This window comes from Natrix helvetica (assembly GCF_964273705.1).
Source record: "Natrix helvetica genome assembly, chromosome: 2".
NCBI lineage: Eukaryota > Metazoa > Chordata > Lepidosauria > Squamata > Natricidae > Natrix > Natrix helvetica.
Window position 1 is genome coordinate 158,082,079 of NC_138552.1, and position 20,681 is coordinate 158,102,759.

General features: G+C 44.2%; 1 protein-coding gene across 1 annotated transcript in view; it reads left to right on the forward strand.

Annotated features, from left to right (window-relative positions):
* Nucleotides 1–20,681, forward strand: part of MYOM2 (myomesin 2) — a 94,515-nt gene that overhangs the window by 20,808 nt on the left and 53,026 nt on the right. The window contains exons 6-11 of the mRNA XM_081942328.1: nucleotides 345–437; nucleotides 8,382–8,470; nucleotides 8,560–8,610; nucleotides 14,113–14,277; nucleotides 15,120–15,281; nucleotides 18,365–18,506. Of these exons, the coding sequence (XP_081798454.1) occupies nucleotides 345–437; nucleotides 8,382–8,470; nucleotides 8,560–8,610; nucleotides 14,113–14,277; nucleotides 15,120–15,281; nucleotides 18,365–18,506 (702 nt within the window). The remainder of the gene's footprint in view (nucleotides 1–344; nucleotides 438–8,381; nucleotides 8,471–8,559; nucleotides 8,611–14,112; nucleotides 14,278–15,119; nucleotides 15,282–18,364; nucleotides 18,507–20,681) is intronic.

Sequence of the window (20,681 nt, forward strand, 5' to 3'; positions counted from 1 at the left end):
CTCTTTGGCTTAGAAAAGGAGATGAGCACCACCCCTCGAGCCAGAAACGACTAGCACACATGTGCAGGGGAACCTTTACCTATAATAGATCAAATCCCAAGACATGCTGAATCTTGTAGTTTTATCCAAAAACTTATGGTGATTTTGATATTTTGCTTGTTTCTGCAATAGTTTTCTAATACCACTTCTATTTATGTTGATGGTCATCGAAAATGAAGCCAGCAGCGAGTGCCTTTCCTGTCAAACTATGGAGTGCCATCAATTTTGCCTGAATTACATTGCAATTTGCTTTTCAGCATAAGCTGAGAGCTTTTGATTTTTGTGTTTTTGGTTTTGCTTCTCAGGTACAAAAATGAAGAATTGATTACTCCTGCAAGTGAGCCTGGGAAGTACACCGTCGAAAGCAAATATGGAGTGCACATGTTGGATATAAACAGGTAAGGTGTCTGTGATGGAGCAGTTATTAAGGCAATTTTGATACTTGTTTTACAAAAAATAAGTTCCATCAGAATCCACAGGACTGATTGCCAATTACAGAGTATGGGATATCTGCCTACAGTTGAATGCATATTGTGGTTTGGATTCTTTATGAAAATTAACTTTCTGGCCAACTCTTTGGTCTACCTAACTCTTACATCCAAATGTTTATCACCCATGAAAAAGGCACCATAAGAAACGGGGATCCTGACTGGGTCAGATCTACCCACTCTGGACAGCAGTGTTTCCTCAACCTTGACAATATGAAGTTTCTCAGTCATCCAGGTAGAACTGGAAGTTGAGTAATGGCAACTGGACATCTTTTCTTTTTGACTATATGATAGTTTGAGAGGGAAGTGAAAGAACTTTTTAAAATGCCAAATGGAAAATCCTTCCGTCAATAGAGGTGGAGCCTCAGATGAAACTTGTCCTCGTTTTATAGGCTACTTTTGCATCAGTTCCCAGGAAGATCAAGATCACATTATAGGCTCACCAGGAAGGACACACTTAATGACCCACTTAGGAGAAAGGACTCTTAAAGACTTTCTGCCTAATCACCTAATGAACCTGTCCAGAAATGAAATCAACCTGGAGCAGGAGAACATATATAGGGTCCTCCTAACCAACTTATTCAGACTGAAGAAGCTTCTTGGATAAGCAGTGAAACATTTCAAACCAAAAAGAAATGATGTCTAGTTATCATGACTCAACCTCCTATCAACCTTTGCCACTTCAAGATATGTGGACTTCAAACTCCCAGAATTTCCTAGCCAGTACAGAGTTGCAGTCCACAAATCTTAAAGTGGCCAAGGTTGAGAAACTTTGATCCACGGTATATCCTTCCTCAGGTAAGCTCTGGAAAAAGGTCTTTGTTTGGTTCATAGGGAGGGTGGGTTGGAACTCTTCCTTCACTTCTTTAGCAACTTTGGGGATGAGGAGAGGTGCTGCTGGGAGGCCAAAACAGGCCTATAAATTCACAATGCAGATGGCACCGACACACATTCACAAAGTGTACACCACGTCCCAATCCATTAAACCAATCATTTACATTCACTTTTGTGAGATTTATTTATTTATTTGTAAAAGGAATCCCTACGTATGCCCATGTGTGTGCGCGCTAGTTAATGGCATTCATTTTTTCAATTCAAACCTTGATTGTCAGAGTACAACATTTGTACAATGAGATTGGCTGAGCCTTCCTTTGTGCATCCCAACACAATGCAACTCACAGTGAAAGACAAAAAAATCCCTAGCCCAGTGAATCCTACTAACAAACACCCAGTTCTATTGTACCGTGTGAACTTTTTGCTCGTCGCGCTGGCCCCGCAAGTCAATCGTACTACGTTGTTGTAGAGTTATTTTTCATTCCGGAGTCTGACAGCCCACGGATAAAAACTGTTCTTCAGCCTGTTTGTGCAGCTGCCTATGCTTCTATATTTCCTTCCAGATGGTAGGAAGGTAAAGATTTCACCTGGGATTTTTATCAGAAAGTGCCATGATTTCTCTTGCGCTTTCTATTCTCTCTTTCATTATTTCTCTTTCCCTTTCCGAGTTTAGTTTTGACTGCCTTTTATTATATAAAAAACAATAAAAAACAATAAAATATATATCTTAAAAAAGGAAGTGCCATGCCTCGAGATTGAGTTCTCCCTGTTCCAGTGCAAATCTGATGAAAATCTCCCTATCTTTCCCATATCAGAAACCCCAAAGAGACGGGAGTGTGCTTTCCTTTCCATAGGGACAATGGGCAGTCTGGGAGAGGAGACTTTGAAAAGCATGTGATTTTAAAAGAGTTTGACCTGCTCTCCCGAGCTGTGCATTATATGATTCTGAAGTAAGTTGTCCTCCCTTTGGCCCATTATTACACTCAAATCCAGTTGCAGCTTGCTACACATTTCATGGAGTGGCATTCATCCCTGGATCTTTGCCACAAACAACTTGGCTTCCAAATGCCCTGCAGAAGAAAAAAATGGATCCTAGATGCGACATTTCTTCTACTTGGTCATTGTTTATTAATTATTATAAATCAAGGTCCCTGGAATTAGCTGCCAAATCAGCTAATCAGCTACAAATCAGAGGACGTGATTTAGTTGAATGCTAATAGTCGAACGACTTTTCCTTTAATGGGGCTCTTTTCCTTTTATGCAAACTTGTTTTGGGGGCTACACCGAATGCTCCTGATCCCCCCCCACTGCACTTAACAGAGGGTTATTAAATATCTGAATAACGGCCTGATATTTTCAGGATATCTAACAGTTAAGATTCTCCACGTATTTCAGTATTCTTCTCAGCTGTTCATGCCACTGAGCTGAGTTTCAAGTCATCTGATATGTAGCCACTTAAAGCCGCTGAGCAGTTTCTTGGCTCTCATCTTCCCGGGTCTCTGAAGCTGAGGCTAAGAAAACCTTTCCATCTGATGTGAGAGTGACATTCATTCCTAGGAACATACAAGTGCTCCTTGGCTCCAGTGGAAACATTCTTTAGGAGCCAAAGAGATGGCATCGTCTCATCATTTTAAAGTGGCAACTGGGTACCTTTTTATCTGCGCAATTGGATGTCTCAGTTGACTTTTACATCTGCCCCAAAGTCTAAAGCTTTTAAACTTTGGTCAGTCTGATTTTATGTATCTGTATCTATCTCTATCTCTATCTCTCTACCATCTATCTATCTATCTATCTATCTATCTATCTATCTATCTATCTATCTATCTATCATCTGTCTATCTATCTATCTATCTGTCTGTCTGTCTGTCTGTCTGTCTGTCTATCTATCTATCATCTATCTATTTATATATCATCTATCCATTTCTATATCTCATCTCTCTCTCTCATCTCCCTCTCACACCTCTCTCTCTCTCTCACACACACACACACCTACAGTATATTTATCTATCTATCTATCTATCTATCTATCTATCTATCTATCTATCTATCTATCTATCTATCTATCTATCTATCTCTATCATCTAGCTTTATCATCACCTACCTATCTACCTATTCTCTCTCTCTCTCCCCTCATTTTCTCTCTATCTATCATCTACTTCCTACCTGTTTCTCTATCTCTCTCCTTTCAAATATGGGATCTTATTTGACTCTCCAAAAATGTTCATGTACTTCCTTCTTGAATGTAAGCAAGAGGACAGAATGGCTTCCCAACTCTTACTGTAATTCTTCCTTGTTTCTACAGAAGGGACACTATGTGTATAGATTCCAGTACAATTTCTTTTGCCCTGGTTTATAAATCTCTGGCATCCATTGATTTCAGCGTGCATCTCATTATATGGTTGCATTTCAGAATGGAACATATTTGCCAAAGCAACATACACTAACAGTTGCAACTGTAGAAGTTCCCTGGTTATAAATTGGATAGCTGCCATAAAAAGAAAAAGATAAAACTATTTTCTAGCACATATATGTTTGTGTGTATGTGTGTGTGCATGCATAATAAAATAAGTGGGCATGGAGCCTAACAATCACCAAGGAGGGTGCCTATAGGTACATATATTGCTGTTGAACCATCTAGTCAGATCCTCATAGTAACTATATTTACTGAATGACACAAGTGGCACGCGGAGCCATTTGTCAGGGCACGCGAGGTGCTGCCCTGTCAGCTGGCCAGCGTGCATGCGCGCGCTGGCCAGCTGAATTCACCTTTTTAAAGCTATTTTTCGCCTTCCCCAGGCTCCAGAGGCTTTATAGGAGCCTGGGGAGGGCGAAAAAAGCCTCCCCCGCCTCCCGGGAGGCTTCAGGGAACGTCCGGAGGCTTCCCTGAAGCCTTCGGAACACTTAAAACCACCCTTCGAGCAACCCGGAAGTGACTTCCGGGTTGCTCGGATGGTCGTTTTAAGCGCTCTGAAGGCTTCAGGGAAGCCTCGGGACGGTCCCTGAACAGGTACGAGACGTGCGTCTCCATCGCCTGGGCCCGGATCGCCTCCGCCGCGCGGCACCTCAGGCTCGGCGTCCTTGTGCCTTGACATCGCTGTCCTTGCGTCCTTCACATCGCTGCCGCCGCCGCTCAGCGCTCGGCGCTCGGCATCCTTGCGTTCGGCGTCCTTGCGTCGCTCGCCGTCCTTGCGTCCTTCACATCGCTGCCGCCGCCGCTCGGCATCCTTGCTTCGCTCACATCGCTGTCGCCGCCGCCGCCGCTAGGACGGGCTCAGCCGAAGGGAAGTCCGTCAGGCCTCGGCCACGCCGCCCTCGCCTCCTCCTCCTCCTCCTCTAGCCGCGCCATCGCAAGGATTAAGGCGAAAGGATGGGGAAAGCGAAGGGGGCTTTGTTGTCCTCCTTCTCCTTCTCCTCCTTTCCCCCTCTGGCTCGAACGCGGCGCCGGGGCCCGGCAGGCAGGCAGCGAACGAGTCGGAGCCTGCCGACTGGAGGAAGAGGGTGAGAGGGGGGTCCTGTGAATGGCGGTCGCAACTCGGCTGCCTGCCACCTTTCCCCTCTTTTGTCTGCCAGCCGGGGTGGCCCGCCGCCGAGTTGCAACTATTGCCGCTGCTGCTGCCACTGTTCACAGGATCCGCCTCTCACCCTCTTCCTCCAGTCGGCAGGCTCCGACTCGTTCGCTGCCTGCCGGGCCCCGGCGCCGCGTTTGAGCTGGAGGGGGAAAGGAGGAGAAGGAGAAGGAGGACAACAAAGCCCCCTTCGCTTTCCCCGTCCCCCCCCTTTCGCCTTAATCCTTGCGATGGAGCGGCTAGAGGAGGAGGAGGAGGAGGCAAGGGCGGCACGGCCGAGGCCTGATGGACTTCCCTTCGGCTGAGCCCGTCCTAGTGGCAGCGGCGGCGGCAGCGATGTGTGCGAAGCAAGGACGCCGAGCGGCGGCGGCAGCGGCGGCGGCAGCGATGTGAAGGACGCAAGGACAGCAATGTGAAGGCGCAAGGACGCCGAGCCTGAGGTGCCGCGCGGCAGAGGCGATCCGGGCCCGGGCGATGGAGACGCACGTCTTGTACCTGTTCAGGGACCGTCCCGAGGCTTTCCTGAAGCCTTCAGAGCGCTTAAAACGACCATCCGAGCAACCCGGAAGTCACTTCCGGGTTGCTCGGAGGGTGGTTTTAAGTGTTCCGAAGGCTTCAGGGAAGCCTCCGGACGTTCCCTGAAGCCTCCGGGGGGGCGGGGGAGGCTCTTTTCGCCCTCCCCAGGCTCCTATAAAGCCTCTGGAGCCTGGGGAGGGCGAAAAAATCATGCAAAAATGGGCGCGTTGTGCGCGCATGCGCACTGGGGGCGCGTTGCATTATGGGTGCGGCACGCCCGCACATGACCCCCCCGCGCTCCCCCCACTTGTGGCACGCGAGCCAAAAAAGGTTCGCCATCACTGTTCTATACTGTCATGGAATTCAATTATTCTCTCACATGAATAATCTGATTTCCTTCCTTCCTTCCTTCCTTCCTTCCTTCCTTCCTTCCTTCCTTCCTTCCTTCCTTCCTTCCTTCCTTCCTGCCTGCCTGCCTGCCTGCCTGCCTGCCTGCCTGCCTGCCTGCCTGCCTGCCTGCCTGCATATTCTATCTCACTAATTTGCTTTTATGAATGTAATAATTTAGGGAATTAATGTTAGAGAAGCCCTGTGCTGTTTTCCCAAGAGAAACCCCCTCCCCACCTCAGTTCTAGTAGTTCCACTTGGAAGCAAGAAAAGACAGAAGCTCACTATGAGAACAACGGTGCCCACGGAATAGACTTCTGGAAATCCATAGGAAGTCTCTGTGGCCTAGTGTGGACAATTGAAATCTATGTGGTCTTTTTCATATTCTTCCTCTTCTGATACACATTCTTTACTGTTCTACTCCTTTAGCCGCAAGATGTTTCAGGTGTGATAACTGCAAGAACTGCTTATCATCAAGGCCATTAGTTTTTCCTCAAGGAAATTGGAAATTTAACATGTCTAGGCTGAAGAGAGTTGGCAGTAAAAAGGGCTCTAGAAATATTGATACCGTAACCACATGAGGCTTTCTGTTATCCTATTTTTAAACCCCAGAATCTCCTCTACCTTCTACCATCCCGGCAACATTAAGTTGAAAAATTCACTCCAAATGGAGTAAATGTAGCACAAGGCAGCCCCAGGCTCAGGCTTGGATTAATTCCCAGCTATGTTGAGTCTCCTGGACAAGATTTTTTTAAAAAAAGAAATCCTTTTAATTCAAACTTTATCCCTCATGCTTTTTTAAAATAGCGATCGTATCATGTACTTTTGTAACATAAAGACACTTTTTCTGAGGTTTTGTGACTTTGAATAGAACGCAGTGCAGTGCACAAGTAAAGATTTGCCCCTAGGGGGAGCTGTAGTCCTTAGATATAACTAAAGCGAATCAAAAATGAATTCTCAAAAATGAAATGAATATGCCATTTCTGAGTGGTGTCATAATGCCTAAATCCTCTGACTATGTGGTCTTTCCTCAAGTTTTTTCCCCCGTCTTCTTCCTCTTCTTTATGTGCCTTCTTGTCATTGAAAATAGGGCTGTGTTAAGCCTTCTCTCTCTTGTAGAAAATAACCTTGCCTGCGTCATAAAATCTCCAACTCTGTGACAGACTCTGTGCTACTTTTTGTCCTTCAAACAATTTTGCGTAACATCCCCAGTCAAGTATGAAAGAAACATTACATTCGCTTTCCTGGACGTTCTCAAAAGTCCTTTCCTCCCTCCACTTGAACTTTGGAGAGGAAATCTGATGCTTAAACTTTCAATCAAAGGGGCGGAAACTTTAAAGAGGCACCCACAAAGATGATGCCTATTACCCAGCAAACAATTTAGTAATATGATTCCAGATGCGCCCACATCTTCTCATTTATATCAGTAGAAGAATTAAGGAGTTTAAAAAAGTATTATTATTATTTTTTTTGCAGGAGATTAGGTGCTTGGAGGTCCACTGAAAATAGAATTCTAATATGAGTCTCTATCAGCTTTTGCTATTGCTTGGACCTATATTTTATATTATTCTTAGCAAGTCACTTGTTGCAGTGGACAATTTTGATTCTAATATCAGATGTTAAGGCACCGGATGAAAAGGCCTTGCCTTTATGAATAGAATTCTAGTGGGTCTATACAGGATTCCTAATAAAATGGTTTCATTCAGCCATTAATATGTCTGGGAGGTAAAAAAAACTTCAAGACACTTAACTGTCCCACGATGCTAATTTAACAAAGAACAGAGTCCCCCCCCCCCCCCTGGTGCTGATATTTCTGGATGCCATCTTGTACTCTCATCAAAACTGTTTTTATCTGTACTTGCAAGGTTATTTTAAGTTGCTGGGTGGGGGCAGGAGCTACAGTAACTCACCGCCCGAGAAGTAATAGCTTGACCTACGGCTGAGCCGGTCCTGCTCAAAGGTGACTTGAACCCATGGCCTCTCATTTTCAGAGAGAGAGAGGGACTGACAAAGGACAAAAGGGAGAGTGATGGAAGCAATTGCACTGGCCATTTGTGACATACTTTTATTGAACAGAAAGAACCAGGGGAAATGACAGGAAAGGGAGAGGATAGATCTCATTTACTCTGACAAAGGGAAAAAAACACAGAAGAAAACGTAGTTCACACATTGCCCACATTTCTCTACTATTATAAAGCAAGCATAGTGTTTTCCTTTTCCTTGGTTTGATGAAAGCCTGCTCTCTGGTAAATTGAATCTCAGTTATGGAACTAATGTAATAAAATACAGAAGAAAGCAACTACCTGTTAGCAACCAACACAATCACAGCCACTAAACACTAAATTGTCTCTCCAGATGCTTGACAATTGTCCCTCCTGCATGCAGACCACAGAAAGGCTCTGTTGAGTCCATAGTGGGATTGCATAGTGGCAAAATCCTGTTTGCCTCCTAGATTAACTCCCCCTCCCCAACTCACATGTATCAGCATTTGAATGGATATGTCAATTATTTTCTTTGATACGATCCATCGTTTGCTCTTTTTGCTGTTTAGGGCTCACTATGATGACACTGCTACCTACACTGCAGTGGCAACAAATGTACATGGACAAACCTCAACCAATGCCGCTGTGATTGTGAGAAGTGAGTAAAGCCGCACTGATGATGTGAAACACATACAAACGTGGGGATACTTGAATGACTTGGTTCACAATGTTGTCGCTTTCTTCTAGGATACAGAGGGGATGAAGAACCGTACCCTGTTGGAATATTTCCCTATCGCTGTAAGTTCTCCTTGTAGTTCAAAGCAACTCTACACCTGTCATAAGACGCAAAGATGTTCCTCCCAGGGGTCACCTGGTACAGGTTCACCCGGGTTCGGGAGAACCTGTAACTAACGTTATGGCAGGTTCGCAGAACCGCCAAATCCCACCCCTGACTGCCCCCACAGGAGTCTCCACGCGGCCCGTTTTGGATGTGTAAGTGCAGGGCCCGCGTGGAGGCTCGAGGAGGGGGAAAAATGGGCCTCCTGGAAGTTCCAGAAGGGCCTCCGGAGCCTGGGAGAGGCAGTTTTCGCCCTCCCAGAGGCTCAAGGAAAGCCCAGAGAAGGCGAAAATCCCTCCCCCCCTGCCGCCTTGGTACAGGAGGATGACTAGGCCATGCCCACTATGGCCACACCCACCCAGCAACCGGGCAGAGAACTCATTGCTGAATTTTTTGAAGCCACCCTGGTTCCTCCCCCTAGAATCTTAATAAAAGACGAGCAGAAAAGTTCACTACAGTATTAGACTCAATTCAAGGTGTTGGTTTTAACTAGACACTCAAACCAGTGGATCAGAAGCACTTGACCTGTTGTTAACTTGCACTCTGCTTTCAGTTTCAGATGGCTCTCTCTCTCCTGGAGAGAGGCTCTTTCTAAATAATGTCTCTAAGGATTAAGAGCAGGAATGTCTTATCCACTTGACTGTATTTTTTATGCTAAACTTTTTCCCAATTCTGAAAGAGGGTCTTGTGAAATTCCAACCTCCCAAACCACTTATTTTTAAGCACTTAAAAGCAAGTCTTACATTTCAATTAAAAAGCAAGCATATGGTCTTTAGAATCTATCTATCCCCCCTCTCCCCACTCTCTCTCATCCATTCACCCGCCCATATAGAGAAAAAGAAAGTCTACAGCCGTGGTGGCGAACCTATGGCACGCGTGTCACAGGCGGCACGTGGAGCCCTCTCTGTGGGCATGCAAGTTGTTGCCCAGCTCACCTCAGCTCCTCTATGCATATGTGTGCGCCAGCTGATTTTCCGGTCTCAGGAGGCTTTAGAGACGCCTACTTGGCCCAAAACAGCACGCCCCATTTTGTGCCTCCCTGGCCCATTTTTGGTCCCAGGAGACTTCAAGGAGGTCTGTTGGGCCCAAATCGGGCCACGGGGTGGTGGTGGTGGTGTCGTATGCATGTGTGAGGTGCATTGCATTGTGGGTGTGGGTGTGGGCACATATTTGCATGCTATTGCACGCATGCATGCGATTTCAGCACACAAGGACAAATGGTTTAGCCATCACTGGTTTAGAGTTTCTAGTATTTATTTGTGATATTACTTCAAAAGGAAATATGCATATTTAATGCATTTTAATCTCTGGATTCAAACTTGAAAAGAGAGATGGCATTTTTACATACCAGTAATCTTTAAAATGGCACATATTAGACACATGTAAAAATCTTTGGTTTCCTGAGTTCATTGTTCTAACCCTGGCTTTGGGGTCATTGGTGCTCCCTGTGAATTGGTTGTTTTCTTGCAAACATTTTACTACTCAATTAGGTAACATCTTTTAATCCAGGCTTTGTGCATATCCCTTTGAAACTCCAAGCATATCTGACATAGTCTGCAGGGGGGATACAGAAATCTCTTTAGACTAGACAGGTAAAGATATTTTCCGGGAGTTTATAGGAAAGCTTGACTCCTAATGCTAACCTATCTCGCCTATTGAATCCATAGGCTGGAAATAGAGCACAAGCAATAATCATAATAAAAATACAAATGACTGTCAATCTTTCCAGCTCAAGCACAGAATAAAAATCTCCTTTCAAAAATCTTGAAAGAAAGAGGATTTTAAAAAACGAGGGCTATTTTTTTAATATTAACTTCATCCCATCTGTCCCACAATGTAGCAGAACCTGGCCAAGTGTATAGAGTAGAAAGCTGCAAGTATTGAACTACCGTATTATTCGGAGTATAAGACGCACCATTCCCCCCCAAAAGAGGGTGAAAATCTGGGTGCATCTTATACACTGAATACAACATTTTAAAACCCCTTCCCCTTTGCAAAAATGGACATGCAGAGGATTTGAGAGACTTGCAAAGTGCTCCTGAGGGCAAAAATGAGCAAAAAAATGGGCTGTTTTTGCCTCCCCAGCCCCCAGGAGCACTCTACAAGCCTCCCAAAGCTCTGAATTCCCCCCCCCCTTTTGAAATAAACAAGGCATGCAGATGGTTTGGGAGGCCTGCAGAATGCAGAAACTTTTTTAAAAAAATTACCTCTTCAAAATCGTGGTGCATCTTATAGTCCAAAAAATACGATATGTAGTTACATCAGCTATTTAGGTGTCCATGAGTACTGTGACAATAGTGTTGTGTCTTGGTAATTCCTGCTGCCATCACCAATTTTCCAGGGGTGTCTTTCTCCTAACCCTGGAATTAAGGCTCTCGTAACAGTATTTTGAGTAGTTTGGAGAACCAGCAAATAGGCTGGCCCTGCCCCTCTGCCTCCCAGCCTCCCAGCTGATCTTCTTTTGTTGCCCTGAACAGGAGCCGGAAAGCAGGTTAACGGGGTGGGGAGGGAATGGAGATTTTGCAGTAGAATTCCTCCGCCATGCCCACCAAGTCATGCCCACAAAGCCACACCCACAGAACCGGTAGTAAAACCGGTACCTGCTTTCTGGCAATAAAAAGGTAAATGAATGAATGCAAATAATTTCTGTAATGCAACCTCCTGGCTATGTAACTTAGAGGTCTCTGAATACATAACCCTTCCTTTGGAGATCATCAATCTCACAAGAGATAAAGTAAATCAAGTGTTATTGTTTAAAAAAAGAAGAAATAAAATTTCAAAACAATGTAACATTAACTGCCCCAAATACACAATTCTAGTAATGAACAAGAGTAATTACCAAGCTATTCAGATGGTAGAAAAACAGCAAGTTGATTAAAATAAAATTTGCAAAAAGAAACATTTCTTGTAGATCACAAGTCTAACACATTGGTCTAGTATACATAACCGATAATAACACAAAGAAAATGATTAATATTATAGATCACAAGAAATTTAAAGGAAAGAGAATGTCTTCATGCATATCCTATTTACACTATAAGGCTGACATAAAACCCAAGTTCTTAATCTATGCAGAGAAATAGAAACAATCTATATCAGTGATGGCGAACCTTTTTTGGCTCGCGTGCCACAAGTGGGGGGAGCGCGGGGGGGGATCATGTGCGGGCGTGCCGCACCCATAATGCAACGCGCCCCCAGTGCGCATGCGCGCACAACGCGCCCATTTTTGCATGATTTTTTCGCCCTCCCCAGGCTCCAGAGGCTTTATAGGGAGGGCCTGGCAGGCAGCGAACGAGTTGGAGCCTGCCGACTGGAGGAAGAGGGTGAGAGGCGGATCCTGTGAACAGTGGCAGCAGCAGCGGCAATAGTTGCAACTCGGCGGCGGGCTGCCCCGGCTGGCAGACAAAGGAGGGGAAAGGCGGCAGGCAGCCGAGTTGCGACCGCCGTTCACAGGACCCGCCTCTCACCCTCTTCCTTCAGTCGGCAGGCTCCGACTCGTTCGCTGCCTGCCTGCCGGGCCCCGGCGCCGCGTTCGAGCCAGAGGGGGAAAGGAGGAGAAGGAGAAGGAGGACAACAAAGCCCCCTTCGCTTTCCCCGTCCTTTCGCCTTAATCCTTGTGATGGCGCGGCTAGAGGAGGAGGAGGAGGAGGAGGCGAGGGCGGCGCGGCCGAGGCCTGACGGACTTCCCTTCGGCCGAGCCCGTCCTAGTGGCGGCGGCGACGGCAGCGATGTGAGCGAAGCAAGGATGCCGAGCGGTGGCGGCAGCGATGTGAAGGACGCAAGGACGCCGAGCGACGCAAGGACGCCGAACGCAAGGACGGCGAGCGCCGAGCGCTGAGCGGCGGCGGCAGCGATGTGAAGGACGCAAGGACAGCGATGTGAAGGCGCAAGGACGCCGAGCCTGAGGTGCCGCGCGGCGGAGGCGATCCGGGCCCAGGCGATGGAGACGCACGTCTCGTACCTGTTCAGGGACTGTCCCGAGGCTTCCCTGAAGCCTTCAGAGCGCTTAAAACGACCATCCGAGCAACCCGGAAGTCACTTCTGGGTTGCTTGAAGGGTGGTTTTAAGTGTTCCGAAGGCTTCAGGGAAGCCTCCGGACGTTCCCTGAAGCCTCCGGGGAGGCGGGGGAGGCTCTTTTTGCCCTCCCCAGGCTCCTATAAAGCCTCTGGAGCCTGGGGAAGGCGAAAAATAGCTTTTAAAAAGGTGAATTCAGCTGGCCAGTGCACGCATGCACGCTGGCCAGCTGACAGGGCAGCACCTCGCGTGCCCTGACAAATGGCTCCGCGTGCCACTTGTGGCACGCGTGCCATAGGTTCGCCATCACGGATCTATATCATACATACACAAAAAAGAAAAAAAAAACCTAACACAAAATCCGACTTTAATACTATTCTTCCAGAAATAATACAATCTGAAGCATCTGTTCTTTTCTTTTGAGCTAGATGCCCATCCAACTTCCTGATGGACCCAATATTAATAATTTTCAGTTTTCTGTATCTCTTTGCTGCCATCTAATGGTCATCCAATTTTGGCAGCTCTGATGTCTGCACCCATTTTCCTTTTTTTCTTACTTCATAAAAAGAGGAAGAAAGCGGTCAGCACAATTCCCAGAGAAACTGCTAAGCTAAGCCCTCGGAGGGCTCTGCTTCTAGGTTTTATATTCCTGTAGCAGTGAAGTGTCAGTGGACTATCAGCAGAGGAGGAGATTGTCCTAGCAGCAGCAGCTGTTTTCACACATGCTCCTTTTTCTGCACCATATTTCTGCTATAGATGCTCTGGGTACTTCATTTTGAGTAACCATAGGAGGCTGCAAAAAGCCAGATGATCTTAAAAGACAGCAGGAACAGATTCAAATAGTTCCAACTACTTACTTCCCTCTAAATGGAATCTGGATTTTTGCAATCCAGCTACGCCAGTACCAAGGCCATGCTATCTAGTTCAGGGGTGGGTTCTGGCAGTCACTACTGCCAGTTTGCTCATGGCTGCACCGCACGCGCAGGCGCAGTGCAATAAAAATTGTTCTGCGCCTGCACATAATAATAATAAAAAAAAAGATGGCAGTGCCGTTGGTGCTGCCGGGAGAACCGGTTTGGGGGCATGGCAGGCCTGAGTCTATGCCGGTTCCAGCGACCCAGGCCACCAAACCACTACTGGTTCAGGCGAACCGGTCTGAACCAGTAGGAAACAACCACTGATCTAGTTGCTGAAGGCTTGAGAGAATGAGGGGTCTGCTAGGAGGAATCTGTGGTCGCTTTTGCTGCCTTGAATTGGCTTTGAAAGGGAAGTAAGGAGGAGGAGGAAGTCTATTTTCAGCTTTAGAGCCAATGCATTAATATTGACTCCTGTTGTTTCACTTCAAAGACACCTAAACATATCAAGGCATGTTGATGGATGTTAAATAATTTCCAAGGCTGATCTCAATAATTGTCTTTTCAATTCACCTCATTCTTGTTTGCTTCCAGTGCCACTGCCAGATGAAATCTGTTTCACACATTTTGAAGTTCAGTTTTTGGAGAGGTTTGGAGTCACCTTTGGGACGGAGGGGGAAACACTTACTTTAAGGTGTAACATCTTGGTCACACCAGAACTGAAGCGTCTCCATCCTCGGGTTGAATGGTACAGAGATGGTAAGAACCTTAATTATTAATGTGATTTGCAAAGTTTCCTTTACATTTCTGAATTTTCCAAGGATTGCTGAAATTCGTGACAACTTTCCATGAGCTCTGCATCCCAAATACAATATTTGTCACTTAACCAAATAGGTTTTTTATATTTCTTAAACAGTTTTGCATATTTCGTTTAGTATGACTGGAAGATGTCTGCAGAGCTCTGAACCTAAAATTTAAGGCTCATTGATTAAGTGGTATCTAAGCAAAACAGTTGTTGGGGATAAAAACCCTGACCTCCACAAAAGACCTAACACTGACTTTAAGTCATTTCTTTTGCCTCTTTCCAGTTTTAATGTGATGTATATTGCAGTTAGCAAATTTTATTGGAAAGGATCAAAGTCGTGTAAAAAAATAATTCTTGATTCTGACTACAATTTGAAACCAAACCAAACGTATTTAAATCCTGTTGACTTAAGTGAGGAAAAATAACCAAGTGATCTATCCCATCTCTGTTAATCAATAGAGATCGGAAGGTTTTAATGTTGGCTGAAACAGGTGCTTGACAAAATTTCTTGTGACGTGGCTTCAATAGAGTCCCCCCAATACACAACTTGTAAAGTTTCAGATTAGGTAACATTAATACAGATTAGTGGATCCCTCACAATGTCTGAGGACTACACCAAACATTACAAAACTAGCCTACAGGTGCATATGTTATTAGAAATAGCATCTATCTGAAACATGATAGCTTTTTCCTAATATACTTGCTCTAAAATGGCTGATTTGGAGAGTCCAATGCAGAATACATCTTTATCGTTGCTATCTTATTAACATGTACTGAAGTGCAACCTGTCTTCCAGATGTGCTAATCAAAGAATCCAAGTGGACAAAACCCTACTTTGGTGAAGGACAAGCAGCACTGTCTTTCTCCCATTTGCACAAAGATGACGAAGGCTTGTACACCCTGCGCATAATTTCCAGAGGCGGAGTGCATGAATATACTGCATTTCTGTTTGTCAGAGGTATGAACAGCCTTGCTATTTAGGAGCTGATCTTGCTTGATTCTTTCTGAGGGATGATCAGAAGGGGTAGGGAGTTGGGAAGTTCTGGCTTTCCAAAAAGGTTGAATCTGTTCCTTTGAAACGCTTGACTATGTTGCTTGCAATTGTTCTGGTGATTGTAAAACAGATGGGCAAAAGTTTCGGGTCGACAACTTAAAGAGGGCACTCATAGTTAGCATTCATTTTGTCATATTTGTACCATGAGAATGAAAAGAATGGTTGTCTTTCTGGTTTGACAAATAAAAAAAGGGAAATGACTATATAAGATGGAACAAGGGTTGTAATTTGATCTCATCCTAACATTGGCAAATCCCTAGCAACTCTGGGATGGATTACACCAATCGTTAAGGCCAGAAGTGCAGCTGAAACATCTTCCTGTACAGACTTTTAGTCTGAGCTAAATAATGTTCAGCTAGCGTTCTCAGCAAATGAAAGCTACAGAGGTGAGCTGATTTATATTCCTTGACATTTTGACTCCAGTGATAAGCTCACCATCTTGTAAATAAGTCTAGTTGGTTTCAGTGGAATTTACTGAAGCTCACCTACTGACACACAGTGGCTTGTACTTGCAAGCTTTCCATGCTGTTCCATTTGTTTTTGCATGGGTGAATGGTAGGACTGTATTTTGTCCTTTCTCGCTCTGCCTGAAGCACCAATGTTCTCAGTGAAAAAGCTCAACCGTTCTTGTTTCTGCCTTCCCTGGAGCTATGCTGTCTTTCTCTGCAATATTGCTCCATGCTCTTCAACAACAGGAAGAAACCAGCCTTGGCAGGATAAAGATGGCATCAGGAGAATTCAGCCAGGGAAACCAGAGAAAGCTAACATTGCCCACTGTTAACTTCAGTCAAATGTTTGGTAACACAACTCCTAAAATATCTTCCTATTAGATCTATTGGCCTGGGTTAATGGGCGTTGGAATCCAAAATATCTGAAAAGGGTTAGTGTGCTAATTTCACATATCCATCCATTAATCCTTAGACTATTGGTATATGAGGCCAATATGAGTTGTGAAAATGCTTTTATGTTATGGGCATGCAATATGGAAAGTGGTGGATATGGAGGCCATTTCCTGGTATATGTAGATTCCTCTTTATGATATTATCATTGTTTTAATGTTCTGTATTAGCAGCCTTTTTGATTCTGCTGAATAATTCAGACTGAACCTTCAGCAAACTTGGCTGAAGGCAACTTAATTTACATAAAAAGCCACTGAGAATTTAAGAATAAAGTTTGAATTAGGATATAACATCTTTTAAAAATGTCCTGCTGCTTACTTCCATAAAGGAATCCTCAGGTTTTGTTAAGAAGATGCCTCACTAAATATTTTTAAAGGACATGTCCTTATAGGGACGCGTGGCTCCATGGCTAAGACACTGAGCTTGTTGATCAGAAGGTCAGCAGTTCAGTGGTTCGAATCCCTAGCGCCTCATAAGGGAGTGAGCTCCCATTACTTGTCCCAGCTTCTGCCAACCTAGCAGTTTGAAGCAGGTAAAAATGCAAGTAGAAAACTAAGCATCACTTTGATGGGAAGGTAACAGTGCTCCATGCTCCTTGGTGTTTAGTCATGCTGACTACATGACCACAGAGGCGTCTTTGGACAGTTTTGGCTCTTCGGCTTAGAAACAGAGATGAGCACCGCCCCCTAGAGTCGGGAACGACAAGCATGCATGCGCGGGGAAACTTTTACATTTACCTTATATAATTACTTTTGTCTCATCTTCAACCTACCATGGAGACAGTAATATTTAACTATTCCAATTTGCAGGTCTCTTGCAAATTTCCAGCAACAATTATTATTTTTTTAAAAAACCTCACATGCTTCTTGTTCCTATTTTCACCCTATACCTCAAAAGGAACAACTCAGTCAAGAAATCCAAATGATTTTGACAATTAGGAGGATAGAAGGTAAATTTGGGATAGAATTTTCACTATACTCTGCAACCTTCTTTTCAGCAATCCTCCATTTTGGTCTCTTTTTAAACATGGATATGGAGTTTTTTCAGAATACCACTGCTTTGGAACAGAACTGTTCCAGAATTCTATTTCAGAATAATGTTATTCCATACACATAACCTAGAGCAAGATTTGATAGATGGCTAAATTCACTGATGTAGCCATTGGTTAGAACTCACCAACTCTCCATTCCCCCAACCCGGTCTTTCCTTTATAAAGGAATGAAGAGTCGGTGATGAATGTTTTTCGTGAGAACCTGTGACATTTGGTAGAAAGGAAAATTCAGTCTGGGGAATCCCCCAATCATTTCCCCTCATATGACTCACACTAAAACAGTAAGGACAGTATTATTCTGTGTCTTTATTACTAAAACTGAATAGGGATCAGCAATGAAGACAGTGAGAGGTCTTTGGTGCTCTCTGAACTTGGTTGTTTTCTTGCAGATGTTTCATTACTGAAACTAGATAACATCATCAATGCTAGTAAGGCGTGGAGTTTGCTCTTAATTTAAAGTCTATTGGCTTGCCATGCCAGTGTTGGTGAGAGTGGTCTTGAAGGTTCTTAGGTTCATCTGGGTGTTGATCGTTCAGACAAATTGGCTATCAATGGACACATGTACATAAACAACATCTACATACTAGGGAAAAGAGATAATCAACAAGTCAAAAGACCTTCTCCGTAGCAATCACATGAGCATAGACTAACACCAAGATCAATATCAGACCAATAATCAAGAAGTAAACAATATCCAATCAAGGAACTGCCAAGCAAGCCAGCATTAAACAACCCAACCAAAAAGCCTCCAAGACCACTCCTGCCCAAGAACCAACCAAGCTCAGAGAGCACCAAGGACCCCTCAGTTCAACCCCACCAAGCTACAAATATTCTCCCTTAATGAAGACAGCACAATCAATAAATTATTAATTATTATAATAATTGATGCTGGTGTGCTTTTCTCCTAGCTCAAGAATGGAAAAAAGTGAATTCACTTGTTTGTGAGGGAAACTCCACTGTCTCCCACTAGTGTGTCATATTTATAATAGCTGAATTATACAAGAGTAATTGTATCTGCGTTTTTCTTGGGGTTTTAGATGCTGATGCCCTAGTGATGGGGGCCCCAGGGGCACCAATGGATGTGAGCTGTCATGATGCTAACAGAGATTATGTTATTGTTACTTGGAAACCACCAAATACAACCCATGAAGCTCCAGTGATCGGCTATTTTGTGGACAGGTATATATGGAAGGAATAGCATTTGATTCTTCTATATTTCAAATAAATTATCAGTGCTCAAAAGACAGTTTTTTGAATTTGATGCAAGTTTTGCTTTCTGTGGTAAGTTAGTATAATATTGTTTTTCAGTTGATTCAAAATGTAAAAGAGAAAAGGTGAGTGCTGAGGTGAGGCTTAAAAAAGCCTCTAAAAAGGAAGGACTGTGACAACTTTGATCTTTGCAAGCGTGCAAGCAAAATACCCCAGGATCACGGTGGCAGGGACAGCAACTCCTTCTGCTGCGCTGCGGAGAAGAGCCATGCTGTGCAGAAGGCTCCTCAGCGCTAGCCTCAGATCAGTGTGAGTCGCGGTCCCCTTCATGTTGGCTGAGGAAGGAGGGGAATGGGACCGCGGCTCACGCTGATCTAAGCTAGCACTGAGGAGCCTCCTGCACACGCGGTCCCATTCACCTCCTTCCTGAGCCAACATGAAGGGGACCGCGGCTCGCACTGATCTGAGGCTAGCGCTGAGGAGCCTCCTGCACAGAGTGGCTCTTCTCTGCAGCGCAGCGGAAGGAGTTGCTGTCCCCACCACCGTGATCCTGGGGTATTTTGCTTGCATGCTTGCAAAGATCAAAATTGTCACAGTCCTTCCTTCATGATGATCATTTGATGATGTCAGTGCCTCACCAGCCATAAACCTCACCGTACGTCACTGCATATGTATATATATATATATATAAAGTGTTATGTCAAAGCACCTGGTATGCCCAAATATGGGAGGGAGCAACTGCCTATCATGTAAAAGCAGCCCAGGCTCGAATCCCAGTAAGGGTATGGCTAGCTGATGAGAACTAAATAGCTTGAAATAGATCTATACTAGTCTCCCTTTATTTATTCATCAACACAAACACAACACAAAAATAGTTTTCTGCCTGGAAGGCTCCTAGGGTGGAGCTGAAAGGCAAATATGCTCCCTCCTATATTTGGGCATAGTAGGTGCTTTGACATAACATTTAATTATTTCCTTGGCTCAGCTGGTAAGGGAGGAGAACTTGTGGCTTAGAAGCTAATACAACTGCCTAACATGTAAAAACAGCCCAGGTTCGAATCCCAATAAGGGTATGGCTAGCTGATGAGAGCTAAATAGCTTGAAATAGATCTATACTAGTCTCCCTTTATTTATTTATCAGCACAAATGCAACACACATACTTGTGTGTGTGTGTGTGTGTGTTTTTGTGTATTCCAGCATAACTCTGGAACTCCTTGAGCAATTTGAACCAAACTTGGTACACAGATGACTTACTCTCTGGAAAAATATACTGTGGCAATAAAACACCACTAACACCCCTCAGGGTGTGTGTTCTGTTAAGATACAGCCTGTTGTGCCTTAAGATGGCTTCTACTGTACATCGCAATGGAATTGCCATGGTACTTCACATACTCCACAAGGGGTGGGGGTCCCTTCTGGTAAGGGGGAAAATCCAACATTAGAAATTACATTTGGTCCAGACATTTTCCCCCTAAAAATAAATACCCGGGCAACACTGGATTATTGGCTAGTAGGTGATAGCACTAAAAATATTATTCCATTGAAGAATCTTTTAGCAGAGATGACCAGAATGCCTGTTCTGGGTAGAATGACCACACATCTTTAAAAAAAAAATAAAGGTCAGTTTTTTATTTCTGAAAGCTGTCCTTCTAGCTTTATTTATTTTTTAAAAACTCATTTGAGTCCTTTATTTTGGTCATTTAAATTTTACCTTGCAAATGAGACCACTTAATGTACTCATGTGAAAACTATAGAACCTGAATTGCATTTTTAAAAAATAAATTTACACGTACTGTTTGATTTTAGATATTTTTCATTCGAATATACATTTTTGTATTTTTTTGTTTTGTTTTGCTCTTGAATTATCTTTCATAAAACAAAGTTTAAACAATTACAATTCTTACCTAATGCATGTCTTTCAGATTTACCCCTGTTTCAGGTCTTTCTTTTATTCTTTCTGAGAAAATACAGTCACTGTAATTCTGCATTAATAATTCATAACGATTAATAATTAATAATAATTGGGCATGATCTGCACTACACATCCCTCCCTGCAAATTGCCACAATTGCCCAGTGAATCATTTCGTTCCTTACTTCTTGGCTTACTACTTGTTCGGTTAATATGTTCATTTCCCTTTTTTAT